At 35.2% G+C, this 24,251-nt stretch overlaps 5 protein-coding genes across 5 annotated transcripts; 1 reads left to right on the plus strand and 4 right to left on the minus strand.

Moving 5' to 3' along the window:
* Positions 1-1,722: 1,722 nt before the first annotated feature.
* LOC110612350 (30S ribosomal protein S10, chloroplastic) lies at positions 1,723-5,825 on the minus strand. The gene is made up of 4 exons (XM_021753118.2): positions 5,474-5,825; positions 4,954-5,013; positions 2,741-3,079; positions 1,723-2,034 (listed from the first exon to the last, which is right to left on the minus strand). Exons 1-3 carry the CDS (start codon positions 5,729-5,731, stop codon positions 2,768-2,770), a joined length of 630 nt encoding a protein of 209 aa, XP_021608810.1. The 5' UTR covers positions 5,732-5,825; the 3' UTR covers positions 1,723-2,034; positions 2,741-2,767.
* A 427-nt stretch (positions 5,826-6,252) lies between these two features.
* LOC110610722 lies at positions 6,253-12,340 on the minus strand. The gene is made up of 6 exons (XM_021750777.2): positions 11,005-12,340; positions 10,163-10,242; positions 9,923-10,045; positions 8,433-9,257; positions 7,183-7,402; positions 6,253-7,081 (listed from the first exon to the last, which is right to left on the minus strand). The coding sequence occupies exons 1-6, from the start codon at positions 11,297-11,299 to the stop codon at positions 6,603-6,605; spliced, it is 2,022 nt and encodes a 673-aa protein (XP_021606469.2). The 5' UTR covers positions 11,300-12,340; the 3' UTR covers positions 6,253-6,602.
* A 939-nt stretch (positions 12,341-13,279) lies between these two features.
* LOC110610724 lies at positions 13,280-15,616 on the minus strand. Its single transcript, XM_021750778.2, has 4 exons — positions 15,211-15,616; positions 14,822-15,017; positions 13,949-14,623; positions 13,280-13,634 (listed from the first exon to the last, which is right to left on the minus strand). Exons 1-4 carry the CDS (start codon positions 15,363-15,365, stop codon positions 13,443-13,445), a joined length of 1,218 nt encoding a protein of 405 aa, XP_021606470.1. The 5' UTR covers positions 15,366-15,616; the 3' UTR covers positions 13,280-13,442.
* A 1,873-nt stretch (positions 15,617-17,489) lies between these two features.
* On the plus strand, positions 17,490-21,995 carry LOC110611174. The gene is made up of 6 exons (XM_021751332.2): positions 17,490-18,086; positions 18,929-19,271; positions 20,420-20,504; positions 21,024-21,110; positions 21,224-21,466; positions 21,588-21,995. The coding sequence occupies exons 1-6, from the start codon at positions 17,941-17,943 to the stop codon at positions 21,662-21,664; spliced, it is 981 nt and encodes a 326-aa protein (XP_021607024.2). The 5' UTR covers positions 17,490-17,940; the 3' UTR covers positions 21,665-21,995.
* An 8-nt stretch (positions 21,996-22,003) lies between these two features.
* LOC110611173 (zinc transporter 11) lies at positions 22,004-23,668 on the minus strand. Its single transcript, XM_021751331.2, has 3 exons — positions 23,043-23,668; positions 22,909-22,964; positions 22,004-22,806 (listed from the first exon to the last, which is right to left on the minus strand). Exons 1-3 carry the CDS (start codon positions 23,497-23,499, stop codon positions 22,279-22,281), a joined length of 1,041 nt encoding a protein of 346 aa, XP_021607023.2. The 5' UTR covers positions 23,500-23,668; the 3' UTR covers positions 22,004-22,278.
* Between the last annotated feature and the right edge of the window lie 583 nt (positions 23,669-24,251).

Consider the following 24,251-nt stretch of genomic DNA (forward strand, 5'->3'; position numbering starts at 1 on the left):
AATTATAATGACTGCTGGACTTTCTACACTCGAAGTAAGGTTGGACTCTAAAAGAAGGATGCAGGTCTGAGACCCATCAGACCCTTCTTAAAATAAATTAGTTCCATGCGACACATATCAGCCTAGTAATAAGAATCAGACCGGACAAACTACACGCGTGGATCCATCTAAAGAAAACTTAATTTGGTGACGTGACAAGATATAAAGGAGCAGGCTCGGTCGTCTCGCAGCGCTGCTTCTATGCGCATTGGAAGGTATTAAATGGCCGCTTGACGTGGAGAGAAATTGTAACACACTCGTACATACGAATCTGAGTGACAAAAACAGATAATATTATAGCAGAAAAAAAAAGATTAGACGTTACTAGCAGATAAAATAATATAAATAAAAAGAGAAAAACGTCTTATTCTCCAATTCAGTTTATACGACCACCGTAAATATTATTTTTCAGATCTTAGATTAAATGCTCTGTTGTAGTAAGTGAATAAGTTGACATTAAGTAAGTGAATAAGTTGACATAGTAATGATACTGAATATAAAATTTTTAAATTCTTTAAGATTGGAGTCGTATAGGGTTATGAAGTTGAAAGATGGAATAAAATTCTTATTTTTATTATGAGAGGGTACATATATACCGTTTATATAAAGTGTATATGGTGTGTGTAAACTGTTGCATAAGAATTTTCAGTCGAATTATTAATAATAAACTGTTACTTCATTTAATATTTAATTAAATTATCTAACTTTTAATAGAAATTATGTGAGAGCAGTGAAAACAAACACATTTAAAATTTTATAAGATTATTTAAGGAGTCAAGTGTTCAAGTATTCATAACAGGGATGTTATAATAGTTGAACTGCTTTGCACTCCTTATAAGTCCTGAATGTCAGAGAGTTTGAATGGGCCGACCATCTTTATACACTCTCATTCGTCGTTTGCCCAAATCACGAGAATAGCATTATATACATCTTCCACAAATATGATTAAAGTTTAAAGAGGCAAAATCAAAGCCAACTTTTTTCTTTTATATTTATTTATAGATAGTATGGTTTGGTATTATTAATTAATCCTCGTGCATGGAATTTCAGACAATTCTCATTTCCCGTCAAGGTTCTCATTTAGGTAAGAGTCGTAATCAGGAAAAGAAAGGCTATTAAGGGTCGGAATTGTTGGATGGATGGGGCGTAGCCGTAGAGTAGAGGGACTGAAAATGGAATAGACCAATGATCTGCTGAAAACTCAGCGCCACAAAAAAGTATAAATAGTAATAATTGTCACTCAAGTCCCTTTCACAAATCACAAATTCTTTTTACTTCTACTTTACCTGCCAATGAAAATTATATCAGCAAAAGAAATCTGCTTCGATACGTAACAATATTTAATCCTTGTATTATTTTCAATTTTAAAAAATATATAAAAATATTTTAAAAAATTTACTATTTACATTTTCAAATCAATTTTAATTATTAAATATTTTATTATTTAATATCTATAATTTAAAAAAATTTACTAATTAATTGTTCAATTTTATAAAAATATACTAATTAATCTCTATTTTAAATTTCTTTTACAAAAGTATACTAATTAATCTATATTTTAAATGCCATTTATAATAATTTTATAACTTCAAATAACAAATTTATTTTTTTCAAATACCATCTAACTAATATATTATATATATTTAAACAAAGAGAAGCACTTTGTCAAGTTGGACAAAAAAAAAAAAAAGAAATGATAATATTATAAGAAATTACAGGTTCTTAGAGAGTCAGAGACGCTAATCAAAACACAAGAAACATCCACAAAGAAGCTCTACATGTCTATTTTACCTTTCGAACATCCGACCAGCATTAGTGAATTTTCACATGCAACATTGTTTATAATTTATCCAACGAAAAAAATTTTAAGAGCTATAAGAGCCTTGTAGGACAAGCAAACAACTTACTTCTTCAAGCAAACCTTCCCCAAGCTTGCTTTTCTTGGAAGAATTGGTTGGATACCTGACAATGACTATATTCATAAGTCCACAAGCCCTGTGAAAAATTAAAGCAAATTAATCACAGTTAAGAACGATATCCTGCATAAAACACAATCAAAACAACCACAGAAAGAACCATATCTGCCAAACCATAGTAATGACACATGAAATCAAACTTCCCCTATGGGGAGGACAAGGAGATGAGTAGGTTTGTACAGGAGATTGGATGTGATGTGGCATTAAAACGAAATCAAAATAACCAAAAAGATAGAGCACACTGAAGATTGAAATACATATTATTTGAGGTTGTTAAATACAGAAAAATATGGCAAAAAGTTGCTTCCTCATCTGACAGTAAAGTGGCATCTGCATTTTTTAATTTATTCCCATTTATCCTTTTGATCTCCACAGCAGCTACTCATATGCATTGATTGCCTGTTTTACTGAAATGTGCTATTTAGCATCATTCATAATGAGATAGTAATTAGAGTTGAAAATTCAAAATCAATTTAACTTTTTCCTAGATTAGAATGACATAGCAGCATCTCTGGTTCTGCATGCATCTAAGTTTCAATTTGTCAAGGGAATGCTCTTTTATGGTCATCTTTGGCCATAATTGTATAGGAACCGAAGTTCATGGCTTAATCTGTTTGCTTAAAATTGCAACAAGGGTCGACAGTCACGGATTTCTATGTAACTTGGACAAATTGCAAAGTTAAAAAGGGATACACGGAGTAACTTGATAACTTCAAGAAATTTACCTAACTTGGTGTTTCATGTTTGCTACTTCATAGCTTGACCTCCACATCAACCCCAGCAGGAAGGTCAAGTTGCATCAATGAATCAATTGTCTGAGCAGTTGGGTAGAGAATATCTATTAGGCGCTGGTGTGTTCTGATCTCAAAATGGAATCTAGCGTCCTTGTGCACATGGGGGGATTTCAGGACACAGTATATTCGTTTCTTTGTCGGTAATGGTACAGGACCCATGGTTTTTGCATTGGTAGTCCTAGCAGCATCCATTATCTGCTTGCAGGAGTCCTCGATCAAGGGCACCCAGTAAGACCTTAGCTTAATCCTAATTTTCTGCTTTGGAGCCATCTAAGAACAGGCACAACATTGAGGAAAATAAACTTTTCTTAAAACATATGGATCAGTAAAACAAAGAGATAGTTCAAGATGAAAGAAGATAATTATGATTATTGGGAACAACTTCAGTGTTGTTAAATATCACGGTAGCAGTGTTGTGATCTGAATCTGATTTAAAATCATCTTGGCTGCCACCAGAAACTATATTGTGCAAACAACATAATTGAAAATATAGCTAATGCAGAAACCAATGCTCTGGCAATGGGAAAATGTGTTAGATGCCTACACCAAAATCAATTTTCCTATATTATTTCAAAGTAAAAGCCCAAAGTAGTATTTTTGCTCAGACAGACTATGATTACTTAACAAAGTCCTTCAAGGCTTAAACAGACAAGAGGATCCTATGATTACTTAACAAAGTACTTTCCGGAAAAAGGAATAGCCAAAGAGAATTCTTGATCTCTCTCAATTAGAAAATCCAGGATACGTATAAATTCAATTTATTATTTTACGTGTAAAAGAATTTAAGTAGGGGACAAACAAGAAAAAGAAAAGGAATTTTTTTAAGAATATTTGTACCCTATGTCCCTAGCAGATAATAATGATCAATTGCAGACATGAAACTCAAAGCTTGCAAAGAAAAAAAAATGGAAACCTATCTAGATTATGACTTAAAATTAAAAATATCATGCACGTCTCAAAAATACTTATATGCAAAACCACTGCACATCGACAACTAATTCTAGTTGCAAAAGGCTTCTACAGGAAGGCGCTCAAGCACATGATTCTGAGAAACATGGAGTGATCCAAAACACTTTACAACAAATACACAAGTTTCTGGTAAAAATAATTCCAACATCCCATGGCAGTCTTGCGTGAAATTAAATCTTTCTGGATACTACATTACTCAATAGAATTCATAACATCAGAGGCACTAAACAAATTGCCTCTCATCACTAAAAAGTATGACCCCCCTATCTGAGCTACAAAGATAAATAATAGGTTGTTTTACATAATGAATTACAGATATAGACAGCAGGCAAATTTCAATAAGAAGCTGCTTTTATAACAAATTGCATCTCCACATTTTTAGATGTGACAAGATCAAACCATACTCAGAGGCAGAAAATAACTCAGTGTATGCAGTTTCATGCAATTCATTATTCAATATAATATGAAAAAAAAAAATGACTGACACCACCTTAGTAAAACTTTGAGTCTCACTGGCATATCAGACAGAGGCTTAAAAAAGAAGACAACTTATATTTCTTAGCACAAAATGTATATGAAAGGGAGTTTTCAAACGTGCAAAAGAGAGCCACCAATGATATTATGGAGAAGCTACCAAAGTTACGCATGATTCATTCTCTATTAAAGGGAAGAGGAACAAACGGGAAAAGTAAGCTCTACGTCTTATTTGTTTGGCTACCTTGGTTCCTTCAACTACGCTGTATGGTTACACAGAGAATGAGAGGCATACTGGCATTTATGCGAGGTTCATTAGTATGATACTCCATTCGTCCCACAAAATTAAGCTTCCTTTCCGATTTCACTTGTCCAAAATTATAAGCCACCTTCCTTTTTCATATGGTGATTTATTTATTAACTTACTAGTGTACCGCTATTAAACATGCATTCAAAATGTAAGATTTATTTCAAGAATAATTTAGTTTTTAATCAAGCCAGAGTGTAGGATATATTAGGAAAAGACTACACAAAATTTATTACTTTAACCATATTAACATATTTTCTTAATCCATGTGAAAATAAGAGCTTATCTTCGTGAGATGGAATACTATAATTCCTCTGCAATCCCAAAGTAACAATTATATATATCATTTCATGATTTTTTTTTATTTCCCCACAATGTATCAGGAGAAAGATACCTTATCTGCATCTGCTCCAATGCCGAGCGATGGTGAAGTTGGTGTTGCAGAATCTCCAACCTGCAGCACACACAAAGTCAAGAAAAGGATGAAATTATTTTGAATACTTCTATGCTTTCCCCATAATTTCTGGGCAGCCAACCAGAGCATTGACATAAAAGTGAGAAAAAGGTAATCAACAATGAGAAACAATATATAATTTGAGAAGGAAATAAAAGGGAAAGGGGGGAAATTGAAACTAGACCTCACCAAGCTAAATTCTAGTCTTACCCTCAATTTTTTTTTTCCTTTATAGCATTTTTTTCCCATTTTTCACAATTTGCACGAAATAAAGTTTGCAAACTCAGTGCGAGAGCAAGATACCGGAATATTTAAAGCGAGAAGGATATGCAAAAACCTCAAACTTAAAAATTAATCGTAATTGCATCAGAAAGAAAAATTTTAGCTTCATTCTCTTACATTTCGCCCATTTTCTCAGAAACCAAACATGAACAGGTGGAAAATAGACATCGAAACAGACCTGAAAAGTTTCAGTCTCAGGTTCATCAAGGGTTTCTGGAGGTGGGTCTAGAGTATCGTCAGAATCCAAAGTCTCAGGAGCAGCAAAAACCCTGCTTGGTGAGAGCTTTAGGGAGCTAAAGGCACCGTTAACAGAATTGGAGAGCAAAGTCAATGAAGACGAAGAAAAGAGCTTGGTTGGTGTAGCAGGTTTAGTGGCGAAAGAAGGCGAAGTAGCAAGAGGAGGGATAAGCGTCGTAGCTATTGAAGATATTGCCATGCTTTTCTTCTTCTTCTTCTTCGTCTGGCAGTCTCCGAGTGTTGAAACCTCTCAGCCCTTTGTGAAATTATCCAATCATTTTGTCCATTTAAAAAATATATATATTTTTTGCCATTTTGAAAAAAATAAAAGGAAGAAATTTAATACATTAGGTCTCTGGTCGGGTCTGCTTGGGTGGGAGGCCCATCTCCATCTCTGGTGTTGGTTTTGATTATATGGGTTAGGCCTAATGGCCTGCATTTTCTTATTCATTTGGCTGGATTAATTTAACTTTGCTAAATCAATTATCTTATTTTAAGAACTTTTCACTTATTCGTCTCCCCTTCTGCTTTGTCCCAGAATCTAACAGCATGTTCCCTATTTAAAGTTGTAAATTTTTTGGAGATGACAAAAAAGAAAGGGAGAAAGAAAGAAAAAATAGAGAGAGAGAGAGATGTCACAAGTGAGAATACTGAAGCAAAATGCACAATCATTTTCTACGACCAAGCATTCAAACCACTGAAGACAAGTAGAAGTCCAGCTACTCAAATGGGAACAGAATATAATAAGTTATTTCAACATCATCAAGCTACAACTTACAGGCAGGAAGCACATTGAGGTATCACTATGGGAAATCTGACTCCATTAGGCGCTTTTAACCAATGGAATTCATATGCCAGTCCAATTCTCAAGTAAACAACAACCAAGAGAACCTTTAAAATCATATATAATTCCTGTACATCTATGATTTTGAATGCCAAACTGAGTTGGAGGGGTTGCCATTGTCATGTTAATATTTACAAAGGCGTACCGACCACCAACTGAAACCTACCCACATTAGTAGCACCATGGGAATCATGAGATGATGCACTCCAAGCCTGCTTCGAGCATCTTATGCTGTCACTCCCATGAATTCCACAGCCTTGCAATTCTTCTCAGAAGACTCCAACGCTTCTATATCTGTTTTTTCATTATTGTCTCTACCATCACCTTCATCACTGTCTTGAACTTCACCTACTTTATCATGACAAACATTAATGTCATTACTACCATCCTCATCAGCTTTATCATCAGAGTCCATATGATCTAGGATGCCATCGTTGCTGATTAATGTAGCTACATCAGGCTTTTTCTCTTTATTGCTAACAAGTTCAGCACTGGTAGGAACTTCAGTACAGGACAAAGCAAAACCACTGGGCTTCACGTCCTCGGTAACTGTTGAAGACATGGACATTTTGGCATCTGGGCTAAATGTTGCTGATATGGCTGAAAGTATATCAGGTTTTACCTGAATATCAATCCATTGATTTCCCACCCAATCTCTGGAAGTTCTCAGATCCTTTTTGTGTATGCTCAAGAAGAAGCTCTCACCTAATGCCACAGCAATTGATGAGGCAAGGGGAGATATAAAGAAGAGTAGAAAGAAGGAAATAATAGTAGCGCATCATAGTATTCTCCTAAAATAAGCATACCAGGAAAGTAAACTTGCAGCATATCATCACAGCTACTGTTGATCCCGGTTACCACCCCTTCCCACCAGCCATCACTCCACCATGCATCAACTGCAGAGCCAACCTCAAAAGCTAGGTCTGCTTGTTCATTTACAGGAGGAGATGGTCGAATTGTTGACCGGCCTGAATGCCTCATGCCAAGTTTATCAAGCATAGCCAATTTGAAAGCTGGGATCCATTCCTACAGATAACAGGTCAAACTTAATAGAGAAGAATTTCAACATTCAACCTCAAAAGAAAATAGTTGAATAAATTGATAACATGTATAGAATGTCACAATCCATTGCTGATGAACAGAACTTTCATGTAGGAAGAACAAGAAGAGTCAACAAGGCTGTAACAATGGTAAACACCAAACACCAGTGGTGTAGCCACAACATTTTCAACTGGGTCACTTATTTGATGAATTAATTTACAATTACTATCTATAAATATAAAGAAAATTATTACTTATAAATCACCAATAAAAAAAATTCTCATGCACACACTTGTTTAAGCTTTTTAATCACAATAAAAAATTGAAACTAATTTAATGAACTATGAATAACTAAATAATACCATAAAACAACTTTTGAACAATAAAAGGTTACTAAAATTACATACAACTTGAAGGTTTGGAAATATTAAAAGAAAAAAAATTCTTGGTTTTGTTTAATATTTCCAGTGCGGTCAATTATGTAAAAGATCTCTAAAATTCTTAACTGACCCAATTTTCAGATCCAGGAAAATTTATAACATGTATGAGAATCTTTAATGTCTCATGATGAATACTATCAAAGCAATTCTATCATTACTGGTCGTATACACATATAACAATATAGGTGGGAAAAAATAGAGAGTAATAACAAGACGGGTGGGAAAAATAGAGTGCAATGTTTTTCCAAAGCCTTTCAAGCACAAAAAAAAAGGGAACAAATTAATGAACTAGAAATAACTGAATAATATCATAAAATAATATTTTAAAAATAAATTGTTACTAAATTACATACCATTTAAAGTTTCGGAAATATTTCAAAAGAAATCTTGGTTTCATTTAATATTTTCAGTGGGATCAATTTAGCAAACAAATTTAAAATATCACATTTACCCAATTTCTACTTCTGGAAAATGATATACCAGGTGGGAAACTCATTATCATTACAAGTTTTATACAAACATAACAAGCTGGATGGAAAATAATATGAAGAGTATTTCGTAATGTCTAAACATACCTCAATATTGCCATACTCATCTTCATCCCGCAAATCATCATATTTAATTTTTATCCGTTTTTGAGACACCTGCAATACGGTACACTTAAACCAGCAACCTCGTATGCCACTATCTTGGCACAATAATTCTATCTTTTCATCAACCTTAAATAGTGGGCTACATGGATTCTGAGACTCAACGTGCTTGAGTGGAAGCAATCTCTTGCCTGGCATGCCATATCTTAGATTAAAACATGAAGGCTCCAAAGTCATCATCTGGCTTCCAGAAATTCCAACTCCTGAATGATCTCTCGCAAAAGTTTCAATCCCTCTACCACTTCTGGTTCTCTTGGCTCCCAATTTCACATTCTCATTTAGACTCAATTCTTCATCTTCTTCACCAGCTAGGCCATTGTCTAGGCCTATAGAGTCAGCCCCAGAAAATGGTTTGGAGTTCAAACAAGAAAGAATTGGTTGATCAAAGTACCCACGCAATTTGCTCAAATCAAAGGGCTTTACTTTATTGCTTCTGAACTGCCTAAAGCACAAATGCGTTCTGGTTGATAAAGCATTAGGAAAAGAAGCCAAGCATTCCTCATAATGCTCCAATGTCAAGACTGTAGCAGGACCATCAACACATTCTGCACTAATGACCTGTGAATAAGGTGTGATGAAAACTTCTTTTGGGTGAGTATTTCTTAGAGGAACCACACCCTTGACTTCCTGGTTATGATGAAACCACCTCACTTTGACCTTCTTTTGTCCCCTCTTGTCTTCATACATATCTTCTAAATAAGCAAGATAATGATTCTCTCCTTTAGCCATGACAAAAACAAACGACTGAATCTGGAAATGCAAACAAGGGAACAGGTAATAGGAATGTTAGGCTAGTGAAATGGAAATACTAACAGGGTTACAATTAAATGTCATCATTCATAGATGAAAAATGAGATAAAAACCAACATGTCCTAAGCTGGGGAGAAACACATTCAAAATCTATGAATTAAACCCTACGATCCCTCCGCACATTTTATTAACTTGAATAAGATCTACTTCATACCCGCCAAGAACATATAAGTCAAATTGCATATTGCAACATGATAGTTTATGATGCATCTGAATTCAACTCAATCAATTTTTCCTAAGCACTCATTCAAGTGAATCTCACACATCTTAATACAACCAGCCCATAATTAGAACTTAAAAGCAAAATATTTCCTCTTTTTCTAACATTTTAAGAAAAAAATTTAAAGCTTTCAATTTTACATGTTTGGATTTCACTCGTTAAGGCTTTTCGTTTTCTGACTAGGTTGTAAAGGAATAGCAATCATTTAATATCAGATATTCATACTTCCAGTGTTCCACTAAATAACTGATGAAACACTAAATACTAGAATTCTACAGAAAGGTGAGGAAGTTTGATCAAGGACACGAATGCACTTCTCCCTCACTCAGAGTTAATACCTCATCTCCTGCATTCCCTTTTTGATTTAACAAAAAAAGTTGCTTACCACTATTCTCACCCCATTTCTACAGAAAGCTGGGTAGTGTTTGAGCTGTTTTCCACATGTCCATGGAACACCTGACCACACGATGTCCGAATTGTGTCCAGTCAAGCTCCTAGAAAGCCGGCCCTGTAATGCATGAGCTAATTGTACATCAGAGCACTAATTTTAAGAGGAATCTGAAGCGATTTTTTTAAAAAGGAAAGAGAAGAAGAAAACCCGAGGACAACATCCCATATCTGGTACCTGTGTATGTTGAGCACTAAATCCATTCAAGGTATGTTGAGGAGATTCTGAAGTTTGCAGTGAATCATATTTTGGTGATTCTGCATCAAAAGACATTCAATTAACAGTTGCTGATAAAGCAAAAAGTAATCGGAACTCGAGAAACAATTAAATAAAATATATTTTTCGGCTTTGCAAGTAGGTATACATAATAAATACTCGAACGTAGCTACAAAGGGAAAATAACAGACAGAACTAGCAGCAATTAATTTTGCAAGAAACAAATGAGATGTATAATGCCAGGATTTAGTGGCATTTGTCTAAAGATTGCATTGGAAAGGCCTATCACGTACTCTAGCTAAGATCTTTTAGTTTGGACTGCACGTGTCTGAAGGTAGTAGATTTAATGAGACAGCCATATGCAGTACACAAACCAACAAATGTTAAACTTCAAACTCAATGCTGGACAAGAGTTAAAAAATACAAATTTTGAATATAAACATTCTCTTGAATAAACAATTCAAAGAAAACAAAAAAGTTGATAAATTTGTGAGGAACGCAATGAGGAGCATAACTTTTAGAATAGTGGAGGAAGTATGAATCATAAATGCATATCGCATAACATTAAACAATGAACAATACAAGTTGAGATGACAATTTATGGTTTTGAGCTTAACTAAAACCAGAGAACATTAAAAGATTTGAACTTTCCATCAGATATCAGCTCACAAATTATACATGCTACACATATCACAAACTAGCGACTGATATGTATAATATCAAATTTACATGATAAACCATAACCATATATGAACTAAAACAATAAATAATAATAATAATAATGAAACGAGGATAAAACATACTGGACCGGTCACCCTGTAGATGCTGCTTTGATAACATAGACGTAAGCCAATCCACGACCTCCCTTCTTGACCTCCATTTGAAACCAGCATGAATTGAATTGTCAGCGCCATAAGCCTGCACAAACTCCTCAGCAACTACATAGAACATGTGCCTAACACTCCTCTCAGTGCCCACAACAGCAAGAATAGATTCCCCAGCAGAGTCCTTTAGGAAATAGTGAACCACACGGTTTCCCCGCTCCTGGGAAACAAATTGCTCTTTCCATTCCACGAAACAGTGACCACTTCCGGTCATGTTGACAGAAGGCACCAAGAGGGAGCATATAAAACACCAGAAACCCGGTGATAATCCTTTTTACATAGCCAAAATGCTCAATGGTACTGGCAAAGTTTTAAAATCCCATCCAATGGATGCTTAAATAGTTGGATCGCACTATTTTCAAACTAAGCTACAATTACAATATATTGTTGTTCTAAAGCGGTTAACCCTAGCACAGCCATGATTTATCTGCCCAAAAGCAAAACAGCTAAAGCAACAAGAAGTAAAAGGTCACAAATTTGACTGAATGCCATAATAGCAATATAGCTTAAGCAACAAAACCATATCAGAAACTCTAATCAGGTGGCTAGAATGCTCCACATAACTAAAAAGTGAGACACATTGAGGAAGCCAACCAACTACCTCGGTTTCTTCAAAATCACTTCCTCAGCAATAGTTCAAAAAGGGTCTAAAGAGTTATAAATCTAATCAAAGCACAGATTGGTTTGCAGTCATGAAATTCGATAAGCCCTAGAAGCCACACCGAAGTTTGAACTCAAACTCAAAGGAGTCTACCAAACAAGTAGGTGCCGGAGAAAACTGACCAGAAGAGAGAACAATCTAAGCTTTGAAGATCTGAGAGCAGATCAGAAACCAAGTCAAGGGAACTGAAATCCAAGTTATAAAGCATCCAGCAGCACCAAGATATGGCTTTGACCGACTCAACTAACAGAATCATCAGAAAAACAAAATGGGCATTTCAGTTTACGCAGGCAAAACAAAATACTAAGAACAAAAAACGAATTTCTAGAGGTCTTTCTCGAGAAGGAAGATGACTGTGACGGTGGTTGTGAAGAGTTTAAGAAATTGGTGAAGAAATGAGGTTGTCCAGCATTTTTGGTGGGCATTGAAAGGGAGAGGAAAAGAAGAGAAAGTGAAGGGAAGGTGAAGAGATGAGAGGAGAAGAGAGAGTAGAGAAAGAAGCCATTTTCATGAGCGTTTTGAGAGCTGAAGAGGTTAAGCATGCAGATGATGATGATGATTATTAATGGAGAGAGAGAAAGAGGAGGGGAAGGGAGGGAGGGAGCAAGTGAGGGTGGACAAATGGATGATGAGAAATAAGGAAACAGTTTGACAAAAGGAATGATGATTAACATGGATAGACTTTCCCTGGTAACCAAACAAAACTTTTTGTGGGGCCTAGCTCATCTCTGTCCATTTTTTGGATAGGGTTTTAAGTTTCAAGTTCGTAAACTCATTGGGCCCAAGCCAGCTCTTTGTGAGCTATGTCTCTCTTTCTAATTGTGGGCTATATAACGGTTGATTGAGTGGGCCATGTAACGTTCTTCTTTCACTTTTCTTCGTCTTCGGAACCACGTTTGAGTTTATGTCTACGTTACTCTTCGGAGATAATCAAGAATTATCCAAGGTTTTATGGGGCGTCTGAGGCAGAGAGCTAGAGAGTGGCCATGAGTCATCATGGAGTTATCTTCGATGAAAAACTACTGAAAATTTCTAAAGAGCAAGCGTTGTATAGTAAATGCAAATAAAGCTATATATCATCATTACGAACATCGATCTGTTGATATCCATTCGATTCGAGGAGGTCCAATTTATTGAAGATTTGATTATGTAAATAGGGTTAGGAGTCGCTGTATTTCTTTTCACAATTGAAGTTGATGAAAACTGTCCTTTGTGTTGAAATTCACTACTGGATCTTCTGAATCATTAATTTGAGAAAATATGTATTTACTGAGTTGATACTCTGGGTAACCAGAGGTTCTTATACAAAAGGTGGCTCAATAACAATCGCTCCGAGATCTAAATTAGCATTATCTTTAGGTTCAACAAGGCAACTCTTGGCAGAGTGTCATACGAAGCAACTGATTTCTGAAAATCTAGGCAATTTTCTCATCCAACCAAGGCATTAACTACAGTTTAGACAACAATTCATCAAAACAAACAGCAAGGGAGAAAGTATTAGATTAAACCACCTTTTCAATAACTAAGAATGGAGAGAGAACAGGACATACTACGTCCATTCTTAGAACTGGAGTTAATGTTTGTCACCAAAACACCCGCTCTAGTAAAGCAATGCCAACGATTTCATAGACAATTCAACAGGAACATTCAACTGTTTTGGACGGCTACAGTTTGCGGACCTTCTTGATTGCACCTCTTACGTGCCAAGATTTGGTGTGCGAGTTGATACTGGTGGACCATATGAATATCTCCATTGATTGCAAGCTGAGCACTTGTCCAACTTCACACTGTTATGCAAGGTGCAGAATTTGCAGGACCACGTTGTATGCTTGGTGCTTGCATCTTTTGGCTTTTCTGTGCTACAAAGCTTGCAGATTGGGGCTAATGACTGCACGAAGCCAATATTATTCACATGTAAATGTCAAGTTTAAGCCATCTTCAAAATAAATAAATAAATAAACAATTCAAACTTTCAGATACCCAGAAGAAACAAAGATAAGCAGAGCATAATGTGTAGCTATAAAAGTTAAACACCAGGTCTATGTTTAAACCTTAAAGTATACAGAACACATTACCTAACTCTAAAATGTGTTCATGTAAAATGTGCTCATCACATATACAAATAAACCACAACCACAAAGTACGTCCAAACAGAATGACATTTTATCCATAAAGTAATTAAATAAAAAACCGATCACTTACTGGATTCAATAATGTACATGCTCCACATTCCCACATATCACGCTCCTCTGAATTATGTACTGTACTGTGATTAGGTTTCCAACCTAAAGATGAACCACTAGTTGAATCCACAAAATTAGAATCAGAAGATGAATTCTTATAAGAGTTAGAAATTCTCTTTTTAGTGCTGGTGCCATAGTCAAGAATTGAACCAGAGGTTGGAACTTCTGTAGACAAGTCTATAATATTGGACCCTGAATGACCATTAAAAGATAGAAAAGTTGTGCTGTTATTTTGTTCACGGCTTCTTTTTTTACCAATATCTGGCCTTGAGCTTCCTGTAATTTGCCCCATGCTCGAGAGGTCTTTTATGATATCACTGCTACTTTCTCCTTCCTCAAAAACCTCAGCAGACTGAGAACCACACCAAATCTCATCCTGCAATCTCCTTTCTGCAGCCATTGCAGCAGCTTGTATAGGACTAAGTGCAACCATAATGGTGCTATCACCACCAAGCCGTTTAGGTCCGGATGGTAACATAGATCCCAATTTTGCCCTCTTTTCTGCAGCTTGTAAGGCAGTTTTGGGAAGAGATGAAAGGGGAGGTTGGCGGGAAAACCCACCCAAACGCCTACCTGGCAGATCAAACCCCTCCCCTGTCCCACTTATTCCCTTGGAAAGCAGCTCCTCACATTCCTGTCAAAAGCAGTAAAATAAAATGAGCAATGCATATGAAGGCCACCTGACTTGTGTTCAAGTTCCACACAAGCAAAGATTACTAGTGACTAAAAGACTGCATGAAATACGAAGGACATTCTAAATGATTGGTATAGCCATATCAATAATCATACTAATCATAATACAAGCACTAAATTGAGGAAAAACATATAGTACCTTTCTCAACTCATCCCAAAGCTTGTAGAAATTGGCGTTGTGAGGACCGTGAGCATTATGGCATAGTTCATGAAGCATCGTATCAAGAACTTGATCGAATGGAATGAAATCCCAATCTCTGTTTGGTCTGCGAAGCCTCAGTTTCACATGCACTCCACCTCCTACGTTCAACCCCAAAAGAGATGGATTGTTTGGACTGCAGTTCCATTTCAATATTTTCATCAATCAGTTGAAGTGGAAGCAAAACAAAACAAAAATCATCTATAAAATGTAAACTCTAAGCATCTGAGAAGATTCATTATTAATTGTGGATAGCAAAGAGAGCAAAACTTAGACTTCAAAAAACTAAAATAAAATTAAGAAATAAGGAGCGGAAAAATTCGACGTACCAAAATTCGGAGAGGAGCTTGACACGCCATTTGTGATTACGCATAATGGGTTGAACTTGTTTGGCTATTTTCTCGAGCACCTTCTTCGCTTCTTCTTCTCCTGGTTTCTTTAAGGCTTTGACTTCCCATACTTTATGCAAATCCCCCAAATTCATCTGCTTCGTCTTCTGGGCTCGAAAAATCAAAACCCTAATAAACCCAGAGGAGTCAAAAAGTAGTACAAAGAAATTGCTAATCGAAATCCATCGCCGTCATTGTTGCCACCGGATTCTGAATTCTCATTTGCTTAATCGAAAATAGAACGAAACGAATTAGTAATGCAATTGGTTCACAAAGTGCTTGATTTCGTCTCGTGCGCGGATGACACCTCATGCCTTGGCGGGATTTCGAATATAACGCGAGTTGCGTTTTTGCTTTCAAAGTTTAAAGAACCTTCATTTGCGGACCCCGATTCGTGGGGTCCACATGGTCCGACTATTAGGTGAACCCTTGATTTCAAAATTTTCAAAGATCTAACCCAAGTAAATTAAAATATTTTTTCCCTAAAAAAAAAATATTATTTAAAGTAAAATTTTATAAAATAAGATTTTTATTGCTCGTTAACTTTTATAATTTTTATTATTTATAAAATAAAAATTTTAAAAAACATTTAAAAGTTATTTGGGTTGAAAATAGATGTTTTTATATATTTTTAAGAATTTCCGTCCAAATCACGGCTTGAGAGGATCAAAATTTGAAAGCATGGAAAAGGAAATGTTAATTTTTAGAGGAGATTTTTTTTTTTCAAAGTAATAGAAGATTTTATAATATTTATAAACCTTCAAAAATTTTGGAGGTGCCTTTGGAAGAGAGAGTAGAAAAAGAGGTTTTCTGATATTTTTAAAAACTTTAAAAAATTTTAATTTCACCCTACCAATTAATACTTTAAAAATATTTTTTTAAAATAATAAATAATTATTAAAATTTAAAAATCAATAAAAAAATTTATCTTATAAAATTATGCTTTAAAAAATCGTATTTTGCTTTACTCTTTTGGCCAATCAGAGTGTAAAAAGGATAAAAATGCTGGAAATGGAGGGATGAGAATAGGCTGGGCCTCCAAGACTCTTGACAACTAGCTCAAAATCGGGCCAAATTTTCCATTTCAACCCAACTTTGTTTCGTTAAATAATTTTGTACAATTCTCAAAAAATTTTCAATTTCAATTGGCTATCGATTTATAGTTCCTCCTAATTTACATTCGATTTTGATTCGTCCTGATTTTATATTAAAAATAAATATGTAATTTATTTACAGATTTAAAAAAAATTTCTAATTCTGAAATTCTATTTAAAAAAAAATCAAATTGATTATACTTTTAATCGTGTTAGTTTAATCGTGTTTGTTCATATATAAAATAGTATGCATTTTTTATCATATTTTGACCATTACGAGCTTCATGTTAATATGATTTTATCTAATGGCCAATTTGAAAATTTAAAAAAATATATAATATTTGAATAAACTCCGAAGTTGATTTATGATTTATCTAATGATCAAATTCTCCATTCATATTTAAAAAGTATAACAATATTAAATTCATAGAGAGACCGAAATCCCAAGCCTCCAATTATTTTTTCTTCTAAGAAAGTGTCAAAATTTCTAATGTATTTTCTTGGAAGAATTAGATCCACCCACTAGAATCTAGCAAATGTTTGTTCAATTTCCTTATAAGAAGGGCTTGGTAAAAGAAAACAACTCATGGGATATATGGGTATTGCTGAATACAAAGAACCAATGAAAATAAGAAAATTGGAAACGAACTAAGATTAATTTCTAACAAAAGCCCAAATTAAATTACTTAAATGCTAATTTTTTTAAGTTTTAAGCATTGATAATTAAACTAAGAAAGGATTCTGAAATTTTGAATCCTGTATTACATACTTGATTTTTTTTTTTCTCCTATTGATTAAAACTAATTAAAGGGCCTTGCTAGTTTCAAGGACTCCTAGCAAGCAACACTAGTAAATGCACAACTCCGAGAGATAATGCAGCAGAGCCCTCAAATTTTTTTTAGAGATGCACAAATCTCCAAAGCGTGGAACAATCTTGAAGTTGTTGACACTGTTGCAAATTTTCTTAAAGTAAAATCCTTTTTGACAAAAAAATATCCTACTTAATTTAAACACAGTATATTTATCAAATTTTAATTAAATTTCAACAAATTGGCATGTAATACATATCAAGTTCAATAAATTTCTTCAATTTTGTTGCTTTAAATGGTTAAAAATAAAAATATATGACTTGCCTCAGAACGCTGATTGGAGTCCTTGCCGAGACAGAAGTGTTTGGGTGTTTCGCTTGTATTTTTACCACGCATCGAAGTTTGAAAAGGGCTGGGAGTTGAGAGTGTCCGACCAATCCTTCGACTACTACACTCAAACGGAAACCAATTGCTTAACAGAAAATCCTTGGTCCAATTTATTGCCCTTTAGCTCAACCATCGATCGCCAATATAGCACCTCCTCTTCCTTCCCAATAATTCCTGCCAAAAAAACCCAATCTTTTCGGTGTCCCAAATCTCACCCATTGAAGTATTATCAAACCCAGCTGCTACTTTCCCGAGAAAAATTATTTCTGCTCTGGAAGCCATAAAGTTTCTCTCTCTTTCGCTGTTTTTAATTTTTATGGTTTGATCATAAAGGGGGAGTTTGTTTTCAATCTTCTTGGTTTGTTTTAGAGCAAATAACAATGGCGGGTATAGCTATAGTATTAGATCTGTTGAGGAAAAATCCCAACTTTTATTCATCTCAGTTTTCTGCCTCCGCGGCTGTCACCGCTGCCGCCGCCTCCGTTGCTGCTGCCGGCACACCCTTTGCTTCTAGGTTCTTGTTCGGGTACCTCCCTCCGCTCACTCCATGAGATATGTATGCTTGTGTGCGTGTTTGTATAGACATATATAGATACATGAGCTCTTTGTGATACAGTGGCTATTGCTACAATTGATTTTTGGGTATTGGGTGTTCACAGGCATGCATTAGATAGGTTATGGTAATTGATTTTCTAGGTCTTTTATGCAATGGGAGTTTATTCAGCATATGTTATTTAGTTTGATTGCTCATTATTTACTGGCAGAACTATGGTTTGATGAAGAATTGCTGCTGGTACGTCTAGAGACTGGAATGTGAATAGGTTCCAAATTTGAGCTTGTGATAAGTAGATTACTATAGCAGCTATTGGGATTATTTTTAGAATCATCTTATGGTAATGATTTTCATATTGAATTACCAATGCTCAATGCCTGTCCTTATTGTTGGGTATTGTAGTATAGGTTGGGGGCCATGAACAAGCCTATGACACTTTGCTTTTGAAATAGGATATTACGTCCATTGATTGCGTTTGCTTCCTAAGTTATATAAACTATCTTCCTTCATTGTTCTCAAGTCACTAGTAGCTTACAATTGATCTATTTGCAGTCGTCACTAGTTCATTACTTTATACTTTTAGCACTAAAATATTATCTCTGGTTTGCGGTCATTATTTTGGGAAAAGCAGGGAAGGAAAAGACTAGCTCGGAATTTTGAGCCTGGAACTTCTGCTTGAAATTGTTTGATGTTTTCCTTTCCATCTTTCTTCATTTCATTTGTTCTTTTAAATGTTTGGCAGTAATTGTATAAATATATGGCTTTTTCTTAATTTTATCTTTGGCCACATATTAATTCTCTCCATGCCATGACAGATATTCTGGGACACGAGTTGCTCATTGTGATGCTGGTGCAGTATTATCCGATGATTACATTTCCAATATACGAAAAGCATCTGGAGATACTTTTCAGCATGATTCTTTGAAATACACCACTAAGGAGTACCATGTTGAGTTAAAACCACTCTTATCAGCTTTTGAATGGAAGCAACTAGCTATGACGTCTCTGAGGTCATTTTTGCTGTTTTATTTGCCTCTTCTGGAGCCTGCTTCAAATACAGAAGAGGATGATGATGACTTCCTGCAGGATGCTCCAGAAGAGCGCCATGTAGATTTTGTAGTTCCTTTTCAAAAATCAGTGAAGCAAATTGTTCGTGAGGTGAGTTTTGTTGCCTCTCAATTTCATGAATGCTTATTTTTAACCATTTTAGACCAAATTTCAGTCAATGAGCTCTTACTTTAGTGTTTTATATTGCTGTAACTGGGATAAGGGGTAGTAATTTCAATCACTAAGGCAACACAAAGTACTCTAGGAAAACTTCTTGCATATTTTATAGGAATATTTGTTGATGGGTGATGACATATTAGAATTATACATAAAATATTGCATGTGTGGCTGGCCATTGTTTGTTCTGAATGAGATTGTAGCAACAGGAAATAAGTGAGTCAGATTTTGCCAAGAATTTTGATCACCTTTCTTTTTTATATTTGGATTTTTTTAAAGGATTTTATCATGAACTTTTCTTGATAAAGAGCTACAGTGAATAAGGGTTTTTATTTGGCTTGCATTTCCACAGTTGCACTTCTTTGGTGTTCTTGTGGCTGTTTGATTTATCACTTCAGTACATTAATGTTTATCAACTTTTATTGTCAATCGGACTTTACTTTCTCAACATTCAAATTACTGATGCATCTGCCACTTCCTGGTCTTATTCTAGTTTTCACTTAGAGCCTGTTTTACTTGTGGAAAATAGTTATTTGTTTTTCATTTTTTATAAAAAACATGGGGAAACATGAGAAATGTTTTCATCTATCAATAAGAGGAAACAATTTTCTAATTCAAAAAACTTTAAAAACTATACATATCTTTCATAATAAAAAAAAGTCATTATTACAGATTATATTATAAAAAAACTTTTTCCATTTTTCATTAGAAACCTTTTCCTGAAATTTCCATAATTTTTCCATAAATGAATAGGCACTTAGTTTTTCTCAGTAAGCCCCTTATTATTGTTTTTTAGATTTTGATTTTCTTAAGTGGTACTAAGAAGGTATCCTTGTTGGATTGCGGAACCTGTTTTCACCCATGTTATAACATTCTGCCTCTCAAAGCTATGGATCTTACTTGAAGATGTAGTGGAGCTCTACAACTTTTTCTCCTACTGAATCTCTGTAACAGCTATTCAAATATTATTAGCTTGTGCACATCTATAAAAAACAGTGCATGAATCTTGCACTGGTTTAGTTGTTTTGATAATGTAATTTTGAAAACCACTTAACGGAATTATGTCTTGTTTGCCATCTCAGACTACTGTTGTTACCACAAGACGAATTCTGGAAAGGCTTGCTGTGCATTATGTTTCACAGAGGTTGGCTTGGAAACTTCTAAAAGGTAGTTTCCTTTAGTAACATAATCATTGTGATAGTTTAGAAGGCACTTTCCTCCAGGAATATAATCATTATGATATTTTTATCCAACTCCCAATTGTTGCATGTGAAGAACCAATGACAAACAATTATCAGTATCAGTTTTCTATTCAGAACAATGTTTCTATTTTTACAACCTGCTGACGTTACATTATGAGAGAGAAGAATAGTTATTGAATAACAAAGGATTGATGAGGTGGCATTAGAAAGGCAGGAAAGGAATTAAGTATTTAGTTGCAACAGGTTAGTTGTTAAGTAGCTCAATTAGTTACTAGCATTGTGTCTACTATATAACTCATCAGAGATCATCTCTTGTTTTGCCTTCCAGATTTTATCAGGAAATAACAATTCTTATCCTCTTCCTGTTATCTTCTAATTTCTTTCTATCTATTATTCACAAATTTCATCTGTAATTCTTTAGGGTTTCTAATCCCAACACTGAACTTTCTGATCAGCAACTAATGGATTGGATTAATATTTGCAGATGTTCCTAAATCAGCTGTGCGCAAAGCTGAAAGGGGAATGCCTACTATTCTCTACATTTTCAGAGTTAGCCGGACAACTTTTAGAGGTAAAACTTTGTTCCTCATATTCTGTTGTTGGAGTTTGAGTAAAAGTCTCCTTCTTCTTCTTCCCCTCCAAGCTAAATTCTCTTGTGCCTCATTTATGTATATGCTTAAGCAGGACACTTTTTAGGAGTTGCTGCATCATGGATTGTACAAGTTGGCATCGAGGTTTACCGGTTCATTAATCGTTTAGCAAAATCTGAAGAAGAGAACAACAAGGTTGAGAAATCAGAACAAGTTATAGTTCTTGGGAAGAAGGTTACCGGTGTTACTCTCAGGTGCAGTGCATCATTAGTTTTTGCTTCTATTGGGGCGGGCATTGGCGCAACTCTAATTCGACCTTCAACAGGCCAGTGGATTGGTGAGTAAGATTTCATTTAGTTCCTTTGTTTTCTTGGTGTCGAACCTGTCCAAATCTGTTACATTCCTTGTGATGCCATGTTATGAAGATGCTTTTTGTTTGTTTTTTTTTTTTTTTTCAGGCTGTGCTATTGGGGATTTAGCTGGGCCGATTGTCGTATCACTGTGCCTCGAAAAAGTTCTACACACCGAACTCTAGAACAGTGGCAATAGATTATTTGATATACTTTGAACCTGCTGCTTAATTGATTGGCTTATAACAATTTGAGTTTTGATGGTGGTATAATTCTGCACAATTGATATTGCCATTTTTAAAGCTCGACTATTAAAAAGAGAAGAACTATGTTAGAAGCTATATAACCCCAGGTTTCGTAGCAGATACAGTTTTCTAAGCTGTTGTTAGAAATCACCCTCAAGGCCATTGTTACTTTCTTAATAAGTTTCAACTAATTGTTGCTTTAGATGATATGAATTATACTGTGCCAAATGACAGGAAAAAAAGGGCTTGAAACTGCATTTCATTTGGCTATTTCCTGTTGCATGATGAATTATCTGGCTGAATTAAAGTTTTTATATGCAATCTTACAATCATTGGACCAGAATCTTTAACCTTTTGCATTCTTACAGAGACCTGAGATGTGCTACATGATAAAAAAAGCTATCATTTCTTACCAGTATACTAATAAAGCCTGCCCTGACAATCTTGAAAATGCAATTCTTTAAGCTATACGTCTTGAAACAACCCTATGATTTTACTTGCTATGAAGCTAAGCCTCCAACACAGAAACCAAGCTACCAACCTCTCTGATTTCCTCAGGTATCCCATATCATCACGACAGCAATTACTGCAACGCCCAACAACACTGCCAAGAACTTGTGATGGGGTGTGTCAACTGAAGCCGCCTGCTGGGGCCTGTAGCCCTTGGCTAGAAGATGATTTATTGCTACATAGATGAATACTCCACATGCTAGTCCCATTGATATGGCATATATCCAGTCTGCCACTGGACCTTGAGTTGTTGCATCTATAACTATCCCAATAGCCACACCGACTGGACTTGAAATGGCAAATGCAAAGGCGTAAGCGACACATGATAGGAAGGGACGATCAGGGATCATCCGAAGAAGAGCTATTCCCATTGCAATAGCTGCAAATATTTTGTGCAGACAGATAGTCCATAAAGCTTTCCAAGCATCAGCTTTCGTCTCTGCAACTCCGATCGCAATGCCCTCGAAGATAGAGTGGAAACACAAGGCAACTATAAGCAAAACACTATCCCCAAATGAGCTGACAGATGCAAGTGAAGATTTTGCAGAGGCAGCATCAGAACCATTGTGCATCTGTGAATACCAAGAAGAAAAACAGCTTAGTTATAAAAAGCACTAGTAAATCAAAATAGAGTATTAAGGGTATATTAGAAACCAGAAGATTTATTAATCTACCTGAAAATGGGGCTGTGAAGTTCCATGGTGGCTTGTTTTTCCATGCTCAATGGTGTCTGTGGGGAAGAAAAGAAAGGGTTGACAATTAGGAATTACCAATTAAACAAACAATCCTGAAAATGAAATTTACTGACCTTGACGCTCCAAATCTCCATTGGCCTCACCGGTTTTCTTGCCGTACACATAAGAAATAACACAATCAGCAAGCATAGTCATCAAATAACCAGCACTGGCCAACATGAAAGCAAAAGGGTACTGTTTCTTAGTCAATTCCTCGAAGGTCTCATTTGCATCGCTCAAAAAATGCATCAAAGCAGTCCCCAAGAACACCCCTCCGGCGAACTGAGTTCCCAGCACCAAGAACACCTCGTCCCACTTCATGAAGTAGGGTGAGACCCCGGCAACAAAAGTCCCAACAAACACCAAAATCAAGCACCATATTTTCACCAAGATTAAGGACTTCTCCCTCAGATTGACATGAACATCACCACCAGCAGCATCAGCATCCTCATCGTCGTGGCCACCACCGTGTGCAGCGGCGAGGAGGAGAGAAGAAAGGAAGAGGGAAAGAAAGAGGAGAAAGCGAAACATGGGTACTGGGTAGTGAAAGAGATGGTGAATACGAATCCACCCGGGAAAACTGGAGACAGAGCTTTCTCCCTTCCATCTCTTAATCTACATATCTATATACAGAGGTGAATGACCGGGGGAGGAAATAATTTGTCGTATACTTGTACTGCACAAGGAGAGGGAGAGAGTTGGGGGTTGTACTTGGAGGAACAAGACGAATAGCTACGTTTAATTCAAATTATAATTAAAACTTTTAATATTATACTTAATTTTTTCATTTAAAATTTTTAATTATTTTATAATTACAGCCAATCAATTTTAAATTAATATATATGCGTTATTTATTTATTTTTTAAATATTAATTAAATTTATATAAACAATCTTTTAATTAAATATTGTATTTCTAATTTAAAATATAAATTTATCATTTTAAATAAAATTTTAAATTTAACTGATTTTAAATTAGAAATTTTGAAGTTTAAATTAGTATTGAGATAGTAAGAGTTAAATATTTTTAAAATATATAGTTAATTAGAGTTAAAAATTATCTATATAAATTTAATTAATATTTAAAAAATAAATAAATTATTTAGTATTAATTATAATCCAATAAATTTAAAAGTTAAAATCTTGTTAGCAAAATGGAAAGGTTTACCTGCGACCTTGCGAAATGAGTTTATGATCAACTATAATTTTTTGCTTACGTGTCAATTTTGAATTGGCACAGGTCACTGGTGGTTAGGTTGTTCTTTACTTTCCATATCGTGAGCTT

Source organism: Manihot esculenta, chromosome 3, assembly GCF_001659605.2.
Source record: "Manihot esculenta cultivar AM560-2 chromosome 3, M.esculenta_v8, whole genome shotgun sequence".
Taxonomy (NCBI): domain Eukaryota; kingdom Viridiplantae; phylum Streptophyta; class Magnoliopsida; order Malpighiales; family Euphorbiaceae; genus Manihot; species Manihot esculenta.